The sequence below is a fragment of the Stegostoma tigrinum genome, chromosome 17, assembly GCF_030684315.1.
Source record: "Stegostoma tigrinum isolate sSteTig4 chromosome 17, sSteTig4.hap1, whole genome shotgun sequence".
NCBI lineage: Eukaryota > Metazoa > Chordata > Chondrichthyes > Orectolobiformes > Stegostomatidae > Stegostoma > Stegostoma tigrinum.
This window is the reverse complement of record NC_081370.1, coordinates 16,151,336-16,176,778: the sequence shown is the minus strand read 5'-3', so window position 1 is coordinate 16,176,778 and position 25,443 is coordinate 16,151,336. Positions and strand designations below refer to the sequence as shown.

General features: G+C 42.5%; 1 protein-coding gene across 3 annotated transcripts in view; it reads left to right on the top strand.

Annotated features, from left to right (window-relative positions):
• The window catches only part of LOC125459487 (tetraspanin-32-like), a 69,284-nt gene that overhangs the window by 10,210 nt on the left and 33,631 nt on the right, over positions 1-25,443 (top strand). For all 3 annotated transcript variants that reach the window (XM_059651863.1, XM_059651864.1, XM_059651862.1), the window contains one exon: positions 10,278-10,375. In XM_059651863.1, the coding sequence (XP_059507846.1) occupies positions 10,278-10,375 (98 nt within the window). The remainder of the gene's footprint in view (positions 1-10,277; positions 10,376-25,443) is intronic.

The window sequence follows — 25,443 nt, the reverse complement described above, 5'->3', positions numbered from 1 at the left end:
TCTGAATCCCCTGTTTATATTGGTCAGCCAGGGCTCACTGATTGGCCCAGGTTAACAATCCCAATCAATGATCTCATAGTCAATATGATCCAGCTGGTTTCAATCACAGCAGACTCACCCCCTGAAAAAGAAATATGTGGGCATTTTGAATCTTTAATTCCAAAATGAGTTTCTTAAAAGAAGGGTGTGGAGGTGAGCTTTATGGAGGTCAGAGGAAGACAGAGAAAGAGAGAGCAATGACATATAACACTTAAAGTGCCAAAGAAAATTCAGTCACAATGAACCATGATCTTTTGTGACACAAAGTTAATACGGGAATGATAATCTCTGTTCAATAGCAAGTCCCTGCCCCTACAGTACATGCACACACAAATGCACATACACATACACACACACATGCGAATACACACACACACACACACACACACACATATGTCATGCCCCAAGGTACGTTTTGTGTTTTTCTCTTTGAGGACTACAAGATCAGAGGTTAAAAGCTGATTGCAACACTGTTGAATGTGCTAGTGCGACTAAATATTCTGATGAGTACCAGCCAGTGTTTGAACATGAGCACGAGGTCACAGTTGAAGAATACCCCCTAGTCACTCCTGTATTGCAGGTAAAGGTGTTCCCACTTCCTGAATGCTACAAACTAGTAAAAGAAGAGCAATAGAACTACAAAAAGTCACTGTCTCACCTTGAATAGTGGAACTGAATCATGGTAAAAATGAATCAGTACTACAGAATCTCAATCAATCTGCAAAACTAAGGACTGTGAAACTTACTGTTCCCTATCAATGTTAATGTTAGCAGTAACATTCTCTGCAATGGCCATAACCTGCAATTATCTGCTGTTTGTGACAGTTCAGAGCCTGATCCTTTCCTTAAAACTTCTGTTTGTTTGCACTCATCTTTTAGATCTAATCTGTATATTTGTGTGTTGCATTATTAATTCTTCATGCATTTAGTGATTAATAAACTCACTGTGTTTGTGAGTTGAAGACAGCATAGTTAAATTTGCTCCTTTTAAGACATAAGTTCACTTAGATATGAGAGAAAGGTTCCACTAGGAAGTCATCCTTTCTTAATTAACCTCGTTGCAAGGGGTAGGTGATTAAGAAGGCGAATCGATTAAGCCTGCTCATGCAGGATCTTAGATAACAAGGTGTAGAGCTGGATGAACACAGCAGGCCAAGCAGCATCAGAGGAGCAGGAAGGCTGATGTTTCAGGTCAAGACCCTTCTTCAGAAATGGGGGAGGGGATGGGGATTCTCAAATAAATAGGGAGAAAGGGGGAGGTGGATAGAAGATGGATAAAGGAGAAGATAGGTGGAGAGGAGACAGACAGGTCAAGGAGGCGGGATTGGAGCCAGTAAAGGTGAGTGTAGTTGGAGATCTCCACTTACCTACTTATCTCGACTCCATTCTCTCCCCCTTGTTCCAGGAACATCCCACATACGTTCGTGACACTACCTATGCCCTCCACCTCCTCCAAAACTTTTGATTCCTTGGTCCCCAACGTGTCATCTTTACCATGGATGTCTACTTGCATTCCCCATGCAGATGGCCTAAAGGCCCTCTGCTTCTTCCTGTCCCACAGTCCCCCTCCACTGACACTCTTATCTGCTTAGCTAAACTTGTACTCACCCTTTACAACTTCTCTTTCAATTCCTCCCACTTCCTACAGACAAAAGGGGTGGCCATGGGTACCCGCATGGGCCCAAGCTACGCCTCCCTCTTTGTAGGATACATGGAACAATCCCATCCCACCAACCTCCGGATACAACGCATCATCCTCCGACACTTCTGCAATCTGACCCCACCACCAAAGACATTTTTCCTTCCCCACCCTTATCTGCTTTCCGGAGGGATGACTCTCTCCATGACTGCCTTGTCCTCTCCACACTCCCCTCCAGCCCCACCACACCTAGCACTTCCGCAACCGCTGGAAGTGCTACACCTGTCCTTACACGTCCCTCCTCACCCCCATCTCAGGCTCTAAGAACACCTTCCACATCAAAGAGATGTTCACCTGCACATCTGCTAATGTGGTATACTGTATCTGCTGTTCCCGTTGTGGCCTCCTCTACATCGGGGAAACCATGCGGAGCCTTGGGGACCGCTTTGTGGAACATCTACACTCGGTTCGCAACAAACAACTGCACCTCCCAGTCGCAAACCATTTCAACTCCCCTTCCCACTCCTTGAATGATATGACCATCCTGGGCCTCCTGCAGTGCCACAATGATGCCACCCGAAGGTTGCAGGAACAGCATCTCTTACTTCACTTGGGAACCCTGCAGCCCAATGGTATCAATGTGGACTCCACAAGCTCCAAAATCTTCCCACCACCGACTGCATCCCAAAACCAGCCCAGCTCATACCTGCCTGTCTAACCTGTCGTCCCACCTATTCACTCTTCCCACCTCAAGCCCCACCCCCATCTCATGCCTACTAGCCTCATCCTGCCCCCTTTACCTGTCCATCCTCCCTGGACAGACCATTTCCCTCCCTAACTCCCCACCTACACTCATCTTTACTGGCTCCATCCCTGCCTCTTTGACCTGTCTGTCTCCACTCCACCTATCTTCTCTGCCTACCTTCTATCCACCTCCCCCTTTCTCCCTATTTATTTCAGAATCCCCTTCCCCTCCCCCATTTCTGAAGAAGGGTCTAGACCCAAAACGTCAGCTTTACTGCTCTGACGCTGCTTGACCTGCTGTGTTCATCCAGCTCTGCACCTTGTTATCTCAGATTCTCCAACATCTGCAGCTCCTACTATCTCATCCAGGAGCTTAGCAGTTTGTGGGGTAGCCTGTCTGGAAATATAAAATCTCGGGGTCTGGTTCTACCAAAGTAGAAACTGGATTAACCCTGGAACAGATACTGGGAGTCATGCCAGAAGTCAATCTGATCTGGGAAAATAAGAATGGGGTTCACAGAAGAGGGCGGGCATGATAGTTTTCAACGTTTTAGCAAAAGAGGTGGAAATGAGGAGAGACATTTTGACTCCACAAAGGGCCAGATAATCCTCCAGAACCATGATCAAAACATAGTGAAAACAGATAGACATGGAAAACAATGACAGGAGTCAAGGTCTGAGGACATGGATGCAGCATCACAAGAAATACCTGACACAAGGGGTCAACCTTAGTAAATGGATCTTTGAAGGTCATTCCCTATCACCTTCACCACTAATCCTAACCATTCTGAATATCCCATCCTTGTGGACTACCATTTCCCACATTCTGCCACTTTGAGTAACTATCATTGACTCCCAATCTCTGCTTTCTAGCTGGCTTCAAAACAGCTTGCACCCGTTAATATATTTCATTTTCCCCTGACACGCTTAGTATTGCTGTAAGCCTCACATCCAGAGCTCAGATGTGATATATTATCAACCATGACAGCCTCAAGAGCTGAACAGGTTGGGCAACATTCACTGATCAACTTTCTGCTCTTATAGTGCAAACCAATTGATCGAGGAACTAACTAGAGAGGAACAGATACACCAACATGTCCTGACTCCCACTGAGTGCACAGGTTCTCTCCATTTGCTCACGAGATGATGGTTTCTCTGGCAAGACCAGAATTTATTGCCCATCCCTAACCGCCTTACAGAAGATGGTGGTGAATACCTTTCGTGAACTGTGGCCACCCTTGAGATGCTGTTCGGAAGGGAGTCACAGGATTTTGATTCAGTGACAGTGAATGAACAGCAATTATAGTTCCATGTCAGGGTGGTGACTGGTATGTAAGGGATATGTGTCCCTTAGTACTCTTCTTCTAAATGATAGAGATTGCAGGTTTGGGAGACACTGTTAAAGATGGCTCGGTGAGTTGCTGCAGTACATAGTGCTGCCATGGTGTGTTGGTGATAGAAAGACTGGAAAATTAAGTGGATATTCTGCCAATAAAGTGGGTTGTTTCATCTTGGGTGGTGTTAATCTTCTTGAGTGTTCAAAATGCACCCACGCAGGCAGATGGAGAATATTCCATCACAATCCTGATTTATTATTCATAGATGGTGGACGAGCTTTGAAGAATCGGGGCTGAGAAATCACTACAGAACTTCCTTCCTTGCAATTGGGTGTTTATGTGGCTTGTCCCCCCTAAGCTTTGGGTTAATTGTGACCCGAGGATGTTAATAATAGCCGATTTAATGATAATAATGCCGTTCACTGTTCAGGGGAGATGATTGGATTCTCTCATTGGAGCTGGTCGTTATGTAGCATTTGTGTGTCACAACATCTCATGCCTGATTATTACCCTGGTCTTGCTAGTCATCAGTTGGGAAGGTGACTTAAAACTATTTATCTGGAAATATCTGCACTTTTGATGAAGCAGCTAAAGATAGTATGGGTAGGACACTCCCTTTTGAGGAACTCCTATAGTGATGCCCTGGGGTTGAGGTGGTGGACCTGCAATAGCCATCTCTCTTCGTGCTAGATAATAAAATGTGAGGCTGGATGAACACAGCAGGCCAAGCAGCATCTCAGGAGCACAAAAGCTGACGTTTCGGGCCTAGACCCTTCATCAGAGAGGGGGATGGAGTGAGGGTTCTGGAATAAATAGGGAGAGAGGGGGAGGCGGACCGAAGATGGAGAGAAAAGAAGATAGGTGGAGAGGAGAGTATATGTGGGGAGGTAGGGAGGGAATAGGTCAGTCCAGGGAAGACGGACAGGTCAAAGAGGTGGGATGAGGTTAGTAGGTAGGAAATGGAGGTGCGGCTTGGGGTGGGAGGAAGGGATGGGTGAGAGGAAGAACAGGTTAGGGAGGCAGAGACAGGCTGCACTGGTTTTGGGATGCATTGGGTGGAGGGGATGAGCTGGGCTGGTTGTGTGATGCAGTGGGGGGAGGGGACGAACTGGGCTGGTTTAGGGATGCGGTGGGGGGAGGGGAGATTTTGAAGCTGGTGAAGTCCACATTGATACCATTGGGCTGCAGGGTTCCCAAGCGGAATATGAGTTGCTGTTCCTGCAACCTTCAGGTGGCATCATTGTGGCACTGCAGGAGGCCCATGATGGACATGTCATCTAAAGAATGGGAGGGGGAGTTGAAATGGTTTGCGACTGGGAGGTGCAGTTGTTTATTGTGAACCGAGCGGAGGTGTTCTGCAAAGCGGTCCCCAAGCCTCCGCTTGGTTTCCCCAATGTAAAGAGGAAGCCACACCGGGTACAATGAATACAGTATACCACATTAGCAGATGTGCAGGTGAACCTCCGCTTAATATGGAAAGTCATCTTGGGGCCTGGGATAGGGATGAGGGAGGAGGTGTGGGGGCAAGTGTAGCACTTCCTGCAGTTGCAGGGGAAGGTGCTGGGTGTGGTGGGGTTGGAGGGCAGTGTGGAGCCAACAAGGGAGTCACGGAGAGAGTGGTCTCTCCGGAAAGCAGACAGGGGTGGGGATGGAAAAATGTCTTGGGTGGTGGGGTCGGATTGTAGATGGCGGAAGTGTCGGAGGATAATGCGTTGTATCCGGAGGTTGGTGGGGTGGTGTGTGAGAACGAGGGGGATCCTCTTTGGGCGGTTGTGGCAGAGGCGGAGTGTGAGGGATGTGTTGCGGGAAATGCGGGAGACACGGTCAAGAGTGTTCTCGATCACTGTGGGGGAAAAGTTGCGGTCCTTGAAGAACTTGGACATCTGGGATGTGTGGGAGTGGAATGCGTCATCCTGGGAGCAGATGTGGTGGAGGCGGAGGAATTGGCAATAGGGGATGGAATTTTTGCAGGAGGGTGGGTGGGAGGAGGTGTATTCTAAGTAGCTGTGGGAGTCGGTGGGCTTGAAATGGACATCAGTTACAAGCTGGTTGCCTGAGATGGAGATTGAGAGGTCCAGGAAGGTGAGGGATGTGTTGGAGATGGCCCAGGTGAATTTGAGGTTGGGGTGGAAGGTGTTGGTGAAGTGGATGAACTGTTCGAGCTCCTCTGGGGAGCAAGAGGCGGCGCCGATACAGTCATCAATGTAACGGAGGAAGAGGTGGGGTTTGGGGCCTGTGTAGGTGCAGAAGAGGGACTGTTCCACGTAACCTACAAAGAGGCAGGCATAGCTTGGGCCCATGCAGGTGCCCATGGCCACCCCCTTAGTCTGTAGGAAGTGGGAGGAATCGAAAGAGAAGTTGTTGAGGGTGAGGACGAGTTCGGCTAGGCAGATGAGGGTGTTGGTGGAGGGGGACTGGTCGGGCCTGCGGGACAGGAAGAAGCGGAGGGCCTTGAGACCATCTGCATGCGGAATACAGGTGTATAGGGACTGGACGTCCATGGTGAAAATGAGGTGTTGGGGGCCAGGGAATTGGAAGTTCTGGAGGAGGTGGAGGGCGTGGGTGGTGTCACGGATGTAGGTAGGGAGTTCCTGGACCAAAGGGGAGAAATTGAGTTCTTTGTGCTATCTATGACTTTAACTCAGAGCAGCATTTTCTCCCTTATGGGCTTTGATTTCAGACAGCATCCTCAATGATACAATCAGGCAAATGTTGTTTTCATGTCAAGGGCAGCCACTTTCACCTTACCTCTGAAATTCAACTCTTCAATTTATGTTGGATCAAAGCTGCTCCAGGATCTGGAGTGGGTGGTCCTGGCAGGACCCGAAGTGAGTGTTGGTAAACAGCGTGTATTTGAGTAAGTGAAGCTGGATACCCTTTTGCTGATAATTATATGTTTTATTCAGTCATGACATGTGAGTCACTGACTAGGTCCAGCATTTATTACCTGTCCCTGGGTGCCCTTGAGAAGGTAGTGGTGCGCTGTCTTCTTGAGCCATGGCAGTTTATGTGCTGTAGGTTGACCCATAAGAAAGGGACCTCCAGGATTTTGATCTAGCAATGCTGAAGGAACAGCGTATAGTTCCAAATCAGGATAGTGAGTGACTTGGAGGGGAATTTACAGGAGGTGTTTTGCCATATATCTGCTGCCCAAGGCCTTCTGAAAGGTGGTGGTTGTAGATTTAGAGCATGCTATCCATGAAGCCTTTATGAATTTCAATGGTGCAGCTTGTAGATTGTGCACACTGCTTGCAGCTGCTACTGACTGTCATTGGGGATGGGGTGAATGTTTGAAATGGACTATTTGGTCCTGGTGTTAAGCTTCAGGGATGTTGCAGCTGCATTCATACAGGCAATAAGAGAGTAGTTCATCACAATTCTGATTTGTGTGTTGTAGATGATGGACTGGCTTTCAGGGAATGAGGAGGTGACTTAGTTGCCACAGTATTCATACCCTCTGACTTGGTCTTCTAGCCAGAGTATCAACCCCCCAGCCCCATTCTCTTCCCCACTTGCTCCCCACCAGATGTTAATAGTGGGAGATTTAATGATGGCAATGCAATTGTCAAGGGTAGATTGTCTCTTATTGGAAATAGTTACCACCTGGTATTTATGTGGCATGAATATTCCTTGCCACTTGTCAGCCCAATTCTGGATAATGCCCAGATATTGCTGCAATTGGACATGAACTGCTTTAGTACCTGAGGATTTACAAATAGTACTGAACATTTTACAATCATCAACGAATATCCCCACTCCTTACCGTGCAATTGAGGGAAGTTCATTGATGAAGCAGTTGAAGATACATGAACCTGTGACATAAGCCTGAGAAACTCCTGAAGAAATGTCCTACAGCTGTGACAACAGGCCTCCAACAACCATTTTCATCTTCCTCTGTGTCAGATATGACACCTATCAGCGGAGAGTTTTCCTCGCGATTCTCATTGATTTCAGTTTTGCTAAATTTCCTTGATGCCACACCCAATCAAATGCAGTAGGATTAAGGTTAAGTTTAGGCTGTCTCATCACTGATGGTGAGGCTCATGGAACCATCTTCTCCCTTTTCTTGTTGAATTGGCCACCACCATTCACGATTAAATGTGGCAGGCCAGTGGAGCTTCGACCTGATCCGTTGGTTGTGTGATAAGTTATGTCTATAATGGGTTGCTTACACTGTTTAACTTGTTTGTAGTTTTATGTTGTACCTACATCAGGTCATTCTTAGGTTTGCCTGACGTTGATCCTGGCATACTCTCCTAAACTCCTAACTGAGCATTTGTGTTCCCCTGGTTATAATAGTGAGAGATATACCAGGCCAGGAATTCATGGATTTACTCATCACCGTGTTCTGCTCCAGGTACTTGGGAAATTTGCCAGAAATTCTGCATGCAATGTCAAGGGAAGAGCCTAGAACTAACTCTGCTTAGAGCATTGTGCTAGGGTTCCAATCCATCTTTCTCCAGAAAGGAAGTGCTGACCAGCTCCTGCAGCATCCTTGAAGATCCAATTATAGTGCGCATTGTAATGACCAGTGTCTGAGCTTTCATGGTGTAGAAGTAGAAGACCCTTCCCAAAATCAAGGTGTTGGTTAGACTGTATTTGCACACTGCCTGTCTTGGGGGAATTTATCACAAAAGTATGTGCAGAGTGGATGATGTTTTGGGTATGTGGCTCATTTGATGCTAAATTTCCATGCTCATTAATAATGATTGCTTGTCTGAAATGCTGGAAGTTTGCTGACCTCCTCTGGAACTATATTACAAGAGATAGTTAGCACCTTCAAGGGTTTGGTGGGGTGGTAGTGACTCAGGAGTTCCTGTGGAAACATCAGAGGTATATGGCCTTCAGAAAAATGTAAGTGGACTTCACTGAGAGAAGGGCCCTTGACCCTCAGAAATGAAGTAGCATCCTAATTTTTAAGAAAAAAATATAGATCAGGATGAGACAATTCCATGAGAATTCTGGGTGAGTTGGGCTCCACTTCTTCCTCACCGAATGACAGCCAGGCTCTGTGTTTCCAGGTGATGTGAGGAAAGCAGGAGCTAGAGATACCTCCAGAGAGGAACAGGCACTCATCTGCTCTCTGTTATCTAGATTGGTTTCATTTGACCCCTGTGTAATCTGTTAGAAACAGTGCTCGAGAGACCAGTCGCCTCACAGCTAGCTAGAGAAGTCGTTCCTGAACTGTGGTTGAGATGACACTTGAAGTTGCAATCATCTCCTCCTCCATGAATGACAAGGCCCAGGTGGTATACTGCCATGTCTGTGTACTGTGGTTGCCTTGGTGTCTGTCTGTCTGTCACTTTCTATCTCTGTCTCTCTAGAGAATCCTGCCTTATGCCAACATTATAAGCAAGGTTGATGCATGAGCCATTGATTGTTTCCTTGTTCCTCTCATCTTTCTCTCACTGAATTTACCAACTGAATTGGATCTTGGCAAGAATAGCTTGCTTCCCAAGTTACATGTTGACCTTAAGACCATTTTAAAAAGTTGCATGCAGGGCACTCTCTAATTTGACAGTTCCTGTTCCTTGGCCTCTGTTGAAATTGAGGGTGGAATGAGATAGGAACGTGGTTAACAAAAAGATTGATTTGAAAAAAATAACTGGAGTGAGTTTTTACATTGGGCAGCCCAAGGCTGGTGGTGCAGGGTGATGTGGTTTGTGTAGGGAATCGCTTTCCTTATTGGTACATGAACTAGTTTGAAAAGAAATGGCATCAATAACAGAGTTTCTCTCTGAGCAGTGTGAGTTTGTGAGACATTAGTATTTAGGACAATAGCTGTTTAGAGTGTGAAGTTGGGGCAGAGAAGGGCTTGACTGAATCTGCTATCACAGGGCAACATGGAGAACTCTCTGACACCTAAGCAAGTTTCCTACTCTCTCTATATAAAAGAATTACATTTTTACAAAGTCCTTTGTAATTACATTTTAAAATTTATATGAATATTGATCTATGATTTGCAAACTTTAATAATAAGAAACTGAATGTAACCATGTTGCTATTATTTTGTTGGCATCTGGGGGCATATTAATTATGTGTCAAAATGGATCACATTGGAAAATAGTTTGGGAAGCTCTGCCATAGAGAAAGTGAATTCTTGCTACTTAATCTAGAGATTGGCTCAGAACCCTCTCTGCTGGCCTTTCTCTATTATATGCAAAATACAGTGTATTTTGCACACCATCTATGGCCACTTGGGGTCAGATTGCCATTATATGCTAACAGGGATCATTTTGTTTATTTTGTGCTGAATACTCAAGACTTTTAGTAATGGATTTATATTGCCAAATAATTTCCTTGTAGGACTCTTACCAAACAGCAGACAGGAATTGTTTCAATTTGTTGTGCTTAACTAGATTTATACTCCAGTCCCAAATATTGAAGGTCAATGTTTTACTTGCTTCTGACTCTGCATTTCATCAACTGTAAAAAGGCAGTAAGATTTCTGCATGAGGTGCATCATGCAAACTCCCACAGCTTCAAAGCCAATTGTTTTCTTTTGTCTATCCCTACAGCTGTCTACAGTGGCTTGTCTATCAGCATCTTTCTTGCTCTCCTGGGAATCATCTGTCTGATTGGAATTGTGAAAGAATCAAAATACTTGCTTACTGTGGTAAGTAGCATTATGTTTTGAACGTATTACATGCAAAGTTATTATTCAAGCAACAGTGTGCAAGTAGGTTGACTTTAAGGTCAGGATCAGATAATGGCATGATGAAATGAAGGAGTCCACAGTTACCTGATCCCAGTATTCATGGGTCACAACATATAATACAACTAAATCCTGGTATGGACAATTGCATGCTTTCTCAATGTTGGACTAAGAATGGAAAGATCCATCTATCTAATAAAGTCAAAATTATCAATTTATTAAAAAAAACAAAACCCATTCATTTAAGATACGGAATTGGATAATACAAATTGTAACATTAAAATATGATTGTTTATTCCTTATGTACTCTCTTCAGGTAAAAGAAAATACAGATTTCTCTCTGCAGAGATATACTTTGAAAATAATTATACTTTCTGGTTATTTTTGGAGGCATTAACAGAAGTATGTGGTCTATCATGCTCTGAATTCTATTGAAATGGTGTTCTTGCATATGTAGCCAATCCCCTGCCACCGCAGGAAATGCTACACTTGTCCCCACACCTCCTCCCTCACCCCTATCCCAGGCCCCAAGATGACATTCCACATTAAGCAGAGGTTCACCTGTACATCTGCCAATGTGGTATACTGCATCCACTGTACCCGGTGCGGCTACCTCTACATTGGGGAAACCAAGCGGAGGCTTGGGGACCGCTTTGCAGAACACCTCCGCTCAGTTCGCAACAAACAACTGCACCTCCTAGTCGCAAACCATTTCCACTCCCCCTCCCATTCTGTAGATGACATGTCCATCATGGGCCTCCTGCAGTGCCACAATGATGCCACCCGAAGGTTGCAGGAACAGCAACTCATATTCCGCCTGGGAACCCTGCAGCCATATGGTATCAATGTGGACTTCACCAATTTCAAAATCTCCCCTTCCCCTACTGCATCCCTAAACCAGCCCAGTTCGTCCCCTCCCCCCACTGCACCACACAACCAGCCCAGCTCTTCCCCCCCACCCACTGCATCCCAAAACCAGTCCAACCTGTCTCTGCCTCCCTAACCGGTTCTTCCTCTCACCCATCCCTTCCTCCCACCCCAAGCCGCACCCCCATCTACCTACTAACCTCATCCCACCTCCTTGACCTGTCCGTCTTCCCTGGACTGACCTATCCCCTCCCTACCTCCCCACCTCCCCACCTCCCCACCTATACTCTCTCCACCTATCTTCTTTACTCTCCATCTTCGGTCCGCCTCCCCCTCTCTCCCTATTTATTCCAGTTCCCTCTCCCCATCCCCCTCTCTGATGAAGGGTCTAGGCCCGAAACGTCAGCTTTTGTGCTCCTGAGATGCTGCTTGGCCTGCTGTGTTCATCCAGCCTCACATTTTGTTATCTTGGAATTCTCCAGCATCTGCAGTTCCCATTATCACTAACCATGCATACTTGTCTCTGGGGACTTGGCAGACTCAGCTTGCTCAGAAGTTACAATATTGATAAGTTCTTCTGGAAGAACAACTAAGTTTAATCCTGATCTCACAGCAAAGTTGTTTTTTAGAAGCAGGAGACCCCATCTAGTTAGCCTTTCTCACAGGCTTTTTGACCCTAATTAGTCAAAGAAGCCAGAAACACTCTCCGAGATAGTCACTGTTTAAACTGCCCCAAGAGGGGCTTACAGCAAACTAAATAATTGTTATGTGATTTTCAAAGTGCTGTGTTCAATAAAAATAGGTTAAATCTCCAAAGGCCATTTGATTTTTTTTTTCAAACTTGCCCCAATATGCACACAATCTGAAACAATCCAATTCACAAATAGAATGCAGGACAATGGGCCCATTCCTGAAACCTAACCTTCCTCAAAAAAGCCATGATTTAGAAGTGAGGTAGCAAAGTGTGGAGCTGGATGAACACAGCAGGCCAAGCAGCATCTCAGGAGCACAAAAGCTGACGTTTCGGGCCTAGACCCTTCATCAGAGAGGGTCTCTGTCTCTGATGAAGGGTCTAGGCCCGGGTCTAGGCCCGAAACGTCAGCTTTTGTGCTCCTGAGATGCTGCTTGGCCTGCTGTGTTCATCCAGCTCCACCCTTTGTTATCTTGGATTCTCCAGCATCTGCAGTTCCCATTATCTATGATTTAGAAGTGCCCATGTTGGACTGGGGTGGACAAAATCAGACATCAAACAACAGCAGAGTATATTTAAAAGGTTTGTTTGAATCACGAGGTATCAAAGCACTGCTGCTTCATTGGGTGAAGTGATTATCTCTCTAACTTAAGTAGTTTGTGCAGTTTTTGATTATTTGTTACTTTGATTAGACCCATGTCATACAACTCTAACGCCTACTAATGTTATCCCAGCTTAATGGCTTGTCTCCTGCATCATCTTATTGTTGATTATTTGTAATCATCTCCCAGCCTTAATTAATCAGTTCATAGGTCACCCCTTCACTTTTTATTCAGCTCTTGACACAGACTTCACCTGAGCAGCGCTCCAAAAGCGTGTGATTTTAAATAAACCTGTTGGACTATAACCCGGTGTCTTGTGATTTATGACTTCCTCGAAGAAGCCCAACTTTTCTCAAAGATATAGAAGCCGAGACTTTGAGGGAAGGTCAGCCATCAGGGACAATTCACCTAAAGTTGTTAAAAACTAATACCGAACCAGATGTGTGATTAGTTAATCACATGCCCCTTCTCAACAAATTAAACCCCAGGATCTATATTCAAATTAACATATCCAATTCCTAAATGTGTTTGTTTAGCATATTCCTAACTTGATGAACAAAGCCCAGAAGTACAAATATATACTATATTAATATCATGAAAAGAAAATACATACATCTATATTTGCATCATATTTAGATTTTAAATTTTCTGATGTGAAGAATCCTGCTAACCTCTATGCCATTTTCACCACATCCTTTCTAAACATTAACCTCCCTTTTTTGACTAAATTGGGTAAAGAAAATCCATAGCAATTTCATGGAATTCAGGACAAAATTTCAATTATTGCTGAGTTCAGACTGCAGCCTAGTGGGCAGTAGCCTGTTGGAAAATACAGAGAATGCACAGCATTTAATCTGGAAGTAAAATGTTAACAGTTGTACATATTCTCTCATTATGAGGAAAACATTGGTAAAACAGTGACAGAGATTCATATAAAAAGCTTGAAACAAAAGTTCATGGGAATCTAAGATAATAAAATGTGAGGTTGGATGAACACAGCAGGCCAAGCAGCATCTCAGTGCTCCTGAGATGCTGCTTGGCCTGCTGTGTTCATCCAGCCTCACATTTTATTATCTTGGATTCTCCAGCATCTGCAGTTCCTATTATCTCTTTCATGGGAATCTTGTTGTGCAAGTTGCACTGTAGTTCAGTTACATTCCACTGGGAAGCAGTAAAAGCCTGCTAATTGCCTGCATTTCCTACTTCTACCAATGCAAATACAGAGCTGAAGTTTCTGCTCAGCTACATTGGTTTCCACAGTACAGTTCACCCCAAATGAGCCAAACCAGAACAAATTACATTCAGCATAAATTGAATTTCAATGATGTTTTGTGCAATTTTAAAAAAATATTATTTTAGAAACAAGCATTGCCCAAAAATTGCTCTTGCCCAGAATTGAATTCATTACCATTGGGAGTTTTAGCTGATTGCTTTAATTTGAAAGCATTTGAGGCAGCTTCTAAAATGAAATTGATTATTTTAGAAGCAAGGACACAAATACGTATCTCTTTAAAAATTTGTAGGACTTTTACCTGACTAAAAAAATTGAATATTGTTCACCATGAGTAATTAATTTGTTAAATTGCTTTTATATAGATGATGAAATGGTTTGAATCATTAGAAATAAGACAATAATGATTTTGAATGTTTAATTATAATAATACATTAATTAGGTTCAGTTCACATTAGAATGACTCACTTTAGTTGTACATCAGGGACTGTGCTGTTTTAAGTGTACTGCTTTGATCTTTGTCAAACTTAGCCCACTTCAGTTTATAGAGAGATGCATATCTCAAAAACAATTACGTAGGATTTGGGAATGTATAGAAGCAGATGAGAACACTGCAATCAATCTGGCAGATTAAACTTTAGAAAAATACCATACATCTAGCAAGATGCAAGTGGAAAAATAGCTGACTTTTCTTTAACCTCCTCATCACTTTTCCCACCCACTATCCATTCTGTGTGCTCCTGAACTTATTGGCAGTTACTGGCTCTAGTGCATCTGGTTGTTAATTCCACATCTTCATCACTTTTTAATGAAGCAGTTGAAATGAACTGTCTCTGAAAACTTTTTTTCTTCCAGAATTCGTAATCTTTTGTGGAAGATTACATTTAATTCTAGTCATTTGAGAATCCTGAATTGTAAGTGCTCCATGTCTGGTAATCATGCTCAGGTTCTAAGCTTTGAAATATTATTCCTTTACTTTGTCTCTCTGCCTATTTCCCTCTTTTAAGGTACTAATTAAAACCAACCTCTATTGACCACCTGACTGAGGCTCGAATTTTATGCACCCTTCCACTCCTGGGAGCAGGGAAATAAAATTTGGTCGTACGATGCTGTTTGCTTTCTCCTGCTTGGGGATAAGTAGTTTTGACCTACTCACCCCTGGGGCAAATGAGGTCCTTAACTGACCAAATAATGGTCATTTAAGAGCCTCCTTTCAGCATCACAGGAATTTTACCCATGGTAAGCGACACCAGGATCCAGTATTGTTACCAGCAAGAGAGCTGCATACTTCCTGTTTGACCATCCTCTGCCCTATAATGAAACCCCAGTGTAGACTCCCCAACAATACTTCTTACCCCATCCCCGATAATCATGGCTACTCCATCCATCTTGCTGGGATCTCTCAGTAGTCACGTTCATCGTGACAATTATTTCGCTATCTACATTAATTCACTGACAGTAATTACAGACTTTCTTTTGGAATAGTTTCAGCTGCAATGTGGGAAGGTATATTTCTGAAGTTATTCATTTCAGGCAGCATTTAAAACTATGCAGATTACTCAATTTAAAAGCCTATGGTTTAACATTTTCTCTAGTTTAGAAATAAAGTGAAGTGGCCATAGATGGCCTTCACTCTTATAAAGTGAAGCTGTGTGTGTCAAATCCGGTGTACAGGATGTCCTGCTCAAATTTTGTCATATGCACACACCCAGAAGAAAACCTGGATTTACTGTTAAGTCCAGAACCACGCCATCTGTTCTTTGGGACTCTCTGTATCCTAACAGTGACCGCTGCTTGTGGGGGTGCATGTGGGTCAAGGGAGCTACTAGTTAGTTGATGTCAGTAATGTGACTTCCTCTCTGCTGGAAATGGAAGTCCAGCCCTGAGCTAGCTGACAACTTAATGGCCTTTAACTCTGCAGATTTCTTGACAAAGTGCTTCTCAACAGAGGCTGTTACCTCCCAGTCGCAAACCATTTCCACTCCCCCTCCCATTCTCTAGATGACATGTCCATCATGGGCCTCCTGCACTGCCACAATGATGCCACCCGAAGGTTGCAGGAACAGCAACTCATATTCTGCCTGGGAACCCTGCAGCCTAATGGTATCAATGTGGACTTCACCAGTTTCAAAATCTCCCCTTCCCCTACTGCATCCCTAAACCAGCCCAGTTCGTCCCCTCCCCCCACTGCACCACACAACCAGCCCAGCTCCTCCCCCCACCCACTGCATCCCAAAACCAGTCCAACCTGTCTCTGCCTCCCTAACCGGTTCTTCCTCTCACCCATCCCTTCCTCCCACCCCAAGCCGCACCCCCATCTACCTACTAACCTCATCCCACCTCCTTGACCTGTCCGTCTTCCCTGGACTGACCTATCCCCTCCCTACCTCCCCACCTATACTCTCTCCACCTATCTTCTTTACTCTCCATATTCGGTCCGCCTCCCCCTCTCTCCCTATTTATTCCAGAATCCTCACTCCATCCCCCTCTCTGATGAAGGGTCTAGGCCCGAAACGTCAGCTTTTGTGCTCCTGAGATGCTGCTGGGCCTGCTGTGTTCATCCAGCCTCACATTTTATTATCTTGGAATTCTCCAGCATCTGCAGTTCCCATTATCTCTGTTAGGTCACTGCCTGTGTGTAAAATTCCAGCCCAAATAACTGTTTATGTGACTTGGTGTCATATTTTGCTTTATAATGTTTCTGCAAAGTGCTTCTGGAGGCTTTATTACATTTAAAGGCTCTGTATAAATACAGTTGATTGTTGTTGAACATATCATCTAGATTGCTTAGAATCTTGAGTAACAAATTGAGGTCTTGCTTCAGCAATGTTTCTTCCCCCAGATGGAAACATTTCTTTATTTCAATCTGCAGCATGGAAATTGCTGGGTTAAGCCGAGGCCTTAACTTAGGATCACTTGATGTGATTTTCTAAACAATCTTAGTAAAGCCCTTATTTTACAGTTTCCTGGAATTGCATTAAAGCTTGCCTTTTAACATCCACAACAGGCAAGAAAACAGAATAGAAACATCAATAAGAGGCCCCATCAACTCTGTAGTGCAATATAGATCCATTTTAAAAAGGTGGAATAATGCAGAGTGTCTGGAGCTTCTGTTTACTAAGCAATATTGCCGAGACAGAGAGAAGCCTGGTTTACTGACCAAGTAATGCAAAAGGAGGGAGAGAATAAATTGAATTGATGCCCCTCCAGCATAATTATGCCCCTCCCCTAATGCCACACGTATCAGAGCACATAACTAAAAGAGGAAATATGGTCATCAGAACCAATAGAAACAGACAAATACAAGATTTTACAAAAAGAGATGTCAGGCCTGAAGAAATCTGTTGTGCTGAGCCACTAATACTATTCTATACAGCAAGAATCTCCCATTTGAGTTCAATGTTTTAAAAATCCTAAAGGCTAAAAGAGCTCAAATAGCTAGAAAAACATGACCAAAATACAATACTGACATAATAAGAGGACTGAGAATGTTTGAATGGAGATTTAGAGTGAACAGTAAAATTAGAAAAAAAGGATGCACATGGAAACCTGTATGCTCAACAATAATTATTAAATAAGCTTCACACCAGCAATATTTGCTCTATGCTACCGAAACTGTGATCCATGAACTTTACTGCCCCTGAACAATTATTTAGCTTGAAGGACAAGGTGATTTTTAACTTCAAGGAACTGACCCAGTTTGATATTGGACCCTAACATCTCTTTCATGGATGCCTGACTGGAACTCATAGACTGGTTAATAATGTCACTTCTGCTATATCACGAATCAGTTCAAACTTGCATACTTTTTGCTTGCGGACAGAAATCATTCTTTGAGACCTGATTATGTCATGTGGGAAGCACATTTGAAGATCAGGGAAGGAGCTGACTGCCTGGTTCTATGGAAATATAGATGAATTTTGGTCCACACTGCCATTTATCATAGACCATGCAATCACTCCTGCACCATCTGCATTAGACACATTGGCAGAAGTCATAGGCACAGTGGGAGCAACTCTTCTGAGTACTTTAGAGACTTTAACTCCAAAGGTAGAGAGGCTTTTCTGAGTTTCAGCAAATGCAGCAACAGAGAACAGAAAACTTTGAAATGGAGATTCCCAGACCTAAAAGCTGCCCAAAGTCCCACAGGTCACTGGGCATATTGAGGGCATTACCAGTGGCAGTGAGATGCCTCCAACAGCAAGTTTTGAAGCCACCCTCCCTCAAATCAACACCATTTTTGGCTAATCCATTATCTCTATGCAAATGTCAAACAAAGTGGAGCCAGAGTACTGAATTTGGCTTATTCAGATACAGGATTGCAGGGAGGTCTGGAAGTATGAGATAATCATCAGCATTAGTAAAATGTTGCAGATAATCATCACATTTACTCTTTCCACAGGGGAGTCACTTCAAAGACATAAAATGGTTAATTGCTGGTATCACACAGATTGCACTAGCTCAAACCACATATGGCATTGAGAAACTGTGCAGGAATTTGTGGTTGTAAGTGTTTTTTGAGAAGGTTAGTTGTCCAAATTGTTGGCAGCTTTATGAATGACATTGCTCTGGTACTTGTTGGGAGGTATCTTGGTTTTCTGCTGAGTATGAGTCCACGTAATCGCATTCTTTGTGAAACGGGTAGTTCCTCACTGCTGTTTGCACTGTTTTGCTCTTCTGTGACGTTGTTATCCTATTTTTGGGCTCTGTGATAAGTTATGAAAAATGCAACAGATGGAATTATTCATGAAACTATGTGCGAGGCTTTATTGTAAGATAGTTATAAAGCACTGTTCCAAGATTGCAAAAGCAAATTCAAAAGTCATTCTAGGTGTTGCAAGAGCATTTTTTTGCGATTCATTTTGGCACAAGAATGTCATATGTTAGGGCTGTGGAGGGTAGCCCCACTCTTATACACTTCCTTCCTCCAAATAAAAGTGACATTAATGATTGACTTAAATTTGGGAAGTCGGTCAGCATTTTAGGAAATAGATATCAGTCTATATCAATCTCTATTGCTGATCAAATTAATTAAATGGATAATAACATTTTTAGTTTATTTCAGGTACAGTGTGGTGCTATGTGGTTTGAACAGTAATGCTATTAATGGCCCTATGGACTCCAGAAAGGCCCAAGAGGTCTACAGAATATTGTACTGTTGTTTGATCAGCTATTGAAACAATCAAAGCCATTAACTCCAAGACCTCTATATCTGTAGATCTCAAAGTAATCAATCCTTGGTTATCACTTCATAGAACAGTTGATAACATATCTTACCTGTGTTTTATTAGCTGTGAGAATGATGCGTTTTTAGTGGGAACCTATTCAGTGCTAGCCATAATAAGTTTTACTATTTTCAGCACAACAGTACACCAAAGTTACTTCTTTTAAACAGCAATTTGTTTATATTCAATAATTATGCTTAGTTCAGGGATCTATTATACTCCCAAAATTATTGCTTTCCAAATACAACACATCTCACTTTAATAATAATTGTCAGACTTACTTCTTTAATATGCTAATGAAAGTATCGTAAACCTCTGCAAATTGGCGTCCCAAGGTATCTTTAGGACCTGATGCAATTTTGTATGTCTCACCCACATGTTCAATAAAACCTGATAAGATTGGTTTCAGTGGCTATTTGGAAGAAATGCTCTAAGGGGCATTCCATTCAGAAGAATAGCATTTTGTGCCTTGGTGATTTCCACAAAAGAGCTTGCCTTGAAGAAGGGCCCAGACCCGAAATGTCAGCTTTCCTGCTCCTCTGATGCTGCTTGGCCTGCTGTATTCATCCAGCTCTACACCTTGTTATCTCTTGCCTTGAAGATTGCTTTTTGTTCTTTCCTGATTAGATACTCTCCAAGAAACATATAGCTTTCACATGGATGCACAATTTGCTACTTTAAAATTGTTAATGATGAACAAAAGCAAGAGGTTCTGCAGCAGGCAACACTTTTACAAAGAGCAATAGCCAGGCCTTTTAGAAAGTAACAGGTGTGGGGTTGCTTGAAGATCTTACTGGTCCCATAGGGGCTATAGGGTCAAGCTACATTTTCTGGTTCTGCCTTAAAGATGTTAAGGATAAGTTTAAGACATGATGAAACTGTGGTTTTGCAGGCTGTTGGAGACCATTTCAACCACCTTCTATGAGGCATTCCTTTTTTGTGACAGCCAAAGTCACAAAAAGTCTTAACATTTTTACTTCAGAAGCTTTCCAGGCTGCATTTTCTGCATTACTTCAAAAACATGTTGGCACAGGCTTCCTTTCAATTGGGGTTCATATTGCAGAGACACAACTGGTTGCGTAACTAGCTTTAGCATCAAAAATTAGAACATTCGGGAAATTCAGATCCATGTGAAATTTTTTTCTGATTGGAAACTTTCTCATGAGGTTTCTTCATATGTCATCCATGGCCCCATTTATCCCTAAGCATTACTGCAGGATTTGACGACATAGTTGCAAGTTATGGGCAAATTCTCCATTAATATGTCCTGTAAAAATGTTAACAAAATTATGAGTAGCTTTAAAGATAATTTGACATATTGGCAATGGAAATGATAGAGGAAGAACATCATTAAATGGTCATGTAAGATGTTGGAAGATCAAGCCGACTTATGGCAGGTAGAAATAATGGTGTGTCACTTAAATCCATACAACCAAGCACACAACTGGAAATATCCATAATACTAATTGTTTTGTATGTACATAAAATGATTCTGCCTTAAAAACAACATTTTAATTTGAAGTCAAATGGAGTAATGGAGAGAAACGTATCAACTGAGCTGTGCCCAGCAACATGCATGCCTTGGTGGTTTAGTTTCCACAGGGCCTGGGCATCCTTGCCAGGTGTCATTGAAGTGCATACACCAGATTTAACAGCCTCCTCACACACAGACTGTGAACTGTGCGGTCTTTAGAGTATTACCTACTAATACATTGACTTTGAATTGTATTGCTTACTCTCACATATAGTATGAATTCTATTGTCTACACACATGTAGAATGTGAACTCTATCATCTAGAGACTCATAGACTGTGAACTGTATTGTCTTCCATGATAGTCTGTGAACTCTACTGCCCACATACACATTGACTGTGAAGTCCACTGCCTTTTCACTGGTTAACTGAACTGTACAGTCAATTCCCACCAACTAGGAACTGTACAATCCTGTGAGTACTGCCTAATAATATGTAGACTGTGAATTGGACTGTCTCCTCTCACATAGACTGTGAATTGTACTGTTTTCACACAAGTAGCCTGAGAACTGTACTGTCTTCCCAACTACAGACAGTACACCCGAAGGATGACAGATGATTTGATGGAAACATACAAGAATCTGAAGACATTTGTCACATGAAGATTGTAGAAGATGGGAGTACAGTCCAAGGATAACCAGCTGATCATTTAGGTTTGAGACAAGAAAGGCATTATTCATTTAAAAGTTTGTGAATCTTTGGAACTGCCAGAGCAAATGTGCAAGCAGGAACAGTTAAACATTTAAAAGAATTGGATAAGTACATGAATAGGAAAGGTTTGGAAGGATATGGGACTAGTTTAGTTTAGGAACAGTGGTTGGCATGGACTAGCTGGACCGAAGGATCTGTTTCCATGCTGCTTGATTCTATGACTCGATTATTGTCTAACCTAGAGTATTGTGGATTCATCTTTCAAAATATTTAAAGCTGTGCTAGACAGCTTTCTGGTCCATCACAGAGAATCAAGAGATATTGACAATGCCTATGATGGTGGATTTGAGGTAGAAGATAAGACATGTTTTTATTGATTGGCAGAGTAGATTCAAGGAGCCGTATGGTTTGCTCTTGCCCCTTTTTCTTATTCCCTTATGTTTGGAATGTTCTGTTTAGTCACATGAATACACAGACGTACTCACACACAGATCGTTTTATTTGTTGCTGGTATTTGAATATTTCTTGTTCATCCCTAATTGCCTTTGGGATCCAGAATGTGCTGTCTACTTGTACAGAGAGCAGAAACCATTGCTGTCACTGCTTAGAGAGGGAGGGACATATAATGAAGTTGTCAGCTCAGTTTGGAACCCTTCCTCTACCTCAATAAGGTTTTGGGTAGGGAGGCCCGTAGTCAACCTTTCTACCCTGCTGCCAATTGAGGTCATAAATAGACAATTACTAACCGCTTGTGAGCCTAATACTCCCACTTAACAGCTAAGACTGTGCAGCCACCTCTGGCAGAACGTGTGTGTGTGTGTGTGTGTGTGTGTGTGTGTGTGTGTATACACGTGTCGCAGTGGTACTGGACATCAGGAAGGGAGGTTCCCTTTGAAGATCGCCCTTCTGCCCTTGCTGCATGCACCCTGACACCTCTCTCTCTGTGACTACCATCCTGCACTAGGCCCTAAACACCTCCACCAACCAAAGACAAGATGCCCGACATTTCAACCAGATTCCCCCTGTTGTCTATGACCTGCATTGCCTATACTCAAACAGACAGTGAATCATGAATATACTATTCACATACAGCTTGTGAACCTTAAATATACAACTTAAATATAGACTGTGAACTCGAGTGGATGGTCTTTCCACACAGACAAAGTCTGCGTTTTTATGAACCCAGCTGACACTGGACAGGGAAGATGCCAGACTGAAATCTGGCTTGATATATCATGTTTTGTTTATCCTTTTGATTCAGGCGTTCTTTAACCAAAGCACAGGCTTGCAATGCTGTCGGTTTAGTTTTTAAACTAAAAGAGAAGTTCATTTTACAAAAGACAAGATGCTGAAATAGAATAAACCAAGCTACTTACATGAAACTCAGTTTGAAAGATTTTGAAACACAGTAAAAATACATTCACATCTATCTCAGCACAATCACTTCGCAGAGTTTGAACACCAGAGTTATTTTCTGTGTCATAAACATAGGTTTGACTTAACTGTTTCTTTCAATTCGCCATCTTCAGAGCTTGATAGTTTCTTCCTTAATAAGTCGTACAATTGAGCTTAGACTTAGCTTTGCATAACTTCTTCAGGGTTCCAACCTCTGATCTAGAACTTTCAAACTACAATGTTTACACTGAGATAAGTTGTTCATAATAATTTAAAATTATCTCCTTCCTTCAGGAGAAACTGTTTAATATACCTAACTTGTACTACAACTCCTGCCAACTTAAAAATAGAAGTTTTGCAAACTGGGATTTTCTCTTCAGAAGAAAATAAATCCCAATCATTCCAAACAGAAAGCAAGCTGTTCCTTAATGTTTACTGTGTCTGCTTGTAAAACTCTCCCAATGCAAATAAATTCTCGTTATGCCAGGGACACCTTTTCTCATACTGTTGTTTTAAAGAAAAATCATGGCTGCAGAAAAACAGATGACTAAATTATTAAACATTCGCAAACACAGAGACCAAACTTTACACGCCACTCGTTCAAAATTTAAACACTAAAGTAAAAGATAATAAAATATATGCATCAAACACCTCACATCACAGTACTAACAACTAATGTACAGAACTAAATAGAGGTATATTGGGAAACTTATATTTCCCATTCAGGTATTCAGATGTTCAACTGTCATCAATACAGCGTATTCCATCGACTAATATTATGTGGAAAGTACAAATGAACTATAATTACAGAATTCATACTTGAAACTTTAGTAAGTCTAACATTTGGCTTCCAAAGTAAAGATGAGAGAAGCATAAAGGTAAGTCTCTTTCCCAGTTTTCGCCTTTGCACATATCTCCTGTTTTCTGAGTCTTGCTGAAGTATAATTCCATGTGGACAAACTGTTCTCTGGTATCTCTCCCAAACAATCCTCCATTCACAGCCTGGGCAGTGAGTGTCTACACAGACTGTTTGGTTATGGAGAGTTAGACAGCCAAACCTGAATCTCATGTCATACATGGACTTGTCAGGTAGTGTCATTCGACTGTGATAAAGTGATGAAACTCTAATTCTGCTTCCCTATCCCTGCCTGGGCTAATATCTGGATAAGACTAAAGGTAATTATGTCTTTGCCCCCAGGCTGGTGAGATCAGCTGTTGGTATAAACCATACATCAAGCGAATATGTTACATAGTCAGCTTGTTTTTATCCACTAATTGCTGGTGCCTTTTGTGGAAATGCTATACAAAGAGGTTTATTCCATGCAAGCAAGGTAGATCAATTTTGTAAGGGTTGCGGTTTTTAATCAGATTGTCAATATTTCATGAATGCTGAGGTTTTGGCTGAGAGATCTACTCTCAAAAGGTTTAGAATTGTTCCCCATGCTTTCATTGAGAGAGAGGAATAAATCTCAACAGAGTCAACAGCAAAGCCAAAGTTAGAGTGCAATTTTTAAAATTTCAGGTGTATATTATTAATTAAGGCTCCTGTCAATAATGTACCTCAGCTCAGCAGCAATAAGAGTGCTTCAATACAAGCAAAATACTGTGGATGATGGAAATCTGAAACAAATGGAAAATGCTGGAGAAACTCAACAGGTCTGGCAGCATCTGTGGAGAAGAAACTGAGTTAATGTTTCAAGTCCAGTTGAATAGTCATATCGGACTGGAAATGTTAAGTTTGTTTCTTTCTCCACAGACGCTGCAAGACACATTAGGTTCTTTCAGCATTTTATGTGTGTGTTTGGTAACGTTGCTCCATTTGTCCTTTCCCAGGGTTCTTGCTCCTGATCACTGTAACAGCAAGGAAAGATCAGGATTCATTCTGAGAGTCAAATAGGGACAAACATTTATTGTCTGGCCTGATATTTGATCGAACAATTTGGTATCTTTGGAAGTATCTTTTAGTGAGAGTTGCCATGTTCAAGAAAGTAGAGAATGGGAGGGAGAGCACAAAGTATATAAGTAAGTACAAAAGGAGATCAAAACAACTTGTCTCATTTTATTGACAGCCCATATATGGATTCCATGATGGTATTCCACATGACCATATGTTAATCACCTATGGTTTTATTCCCACTATCTCTCCTGAAAGGAATTAGGAAGTGCCATTAAAAAAAACTTCTGGAATATGTGTACCATTCTCACTAGTAAAAATAATTCTGATGCAAGGTGTACAATTTTAGTTACCCTGTCCATAAAAAGGATATTCATACATTAGAAACTTATATCAATCCAACAATAAATGCCCATATATACAAAGCAATGCCCATCTTTTGCAGTCAGTTACCCAAGTCCTTTAGCTTATAGGGACGCAGGGGTTTTTCATGTTTCTGAGCCAGCAGGTTTATCTTTATGAGCAGCAAAAACAAAATTTGCCAGAAAAGCTCAGCAGGTCTGGCAGCATGTGTGGAGAGTAATCAGAGTTGACATTTTGGATACAATGACTCTTCCTCAGAACTGGTCTTACTTTTATCAGTACTGATTCAGTACAGACAATGTGCCCCCACTATACTATCTATATCATTACGGGTTTTCCAGTCTTTTCCTTGGAACATATCTCCTGTGGCAGGTGGATCTCCTTGTTGCGCTGGAAAATGACCATCCGCCATATCCAAGCAAGAATTCTGACACATAAGAACTCACAAAGTAAGAGCAGGGTGGGCCACTTGACTCCTCAGTGAAATCCAGAAATATTCACAAACCTCATTATAATAGAGTAAGGCCTTTATACTGGCTGTATGATTCTTTTTGGAAATTGTCTTTCTCCAGGCTGTG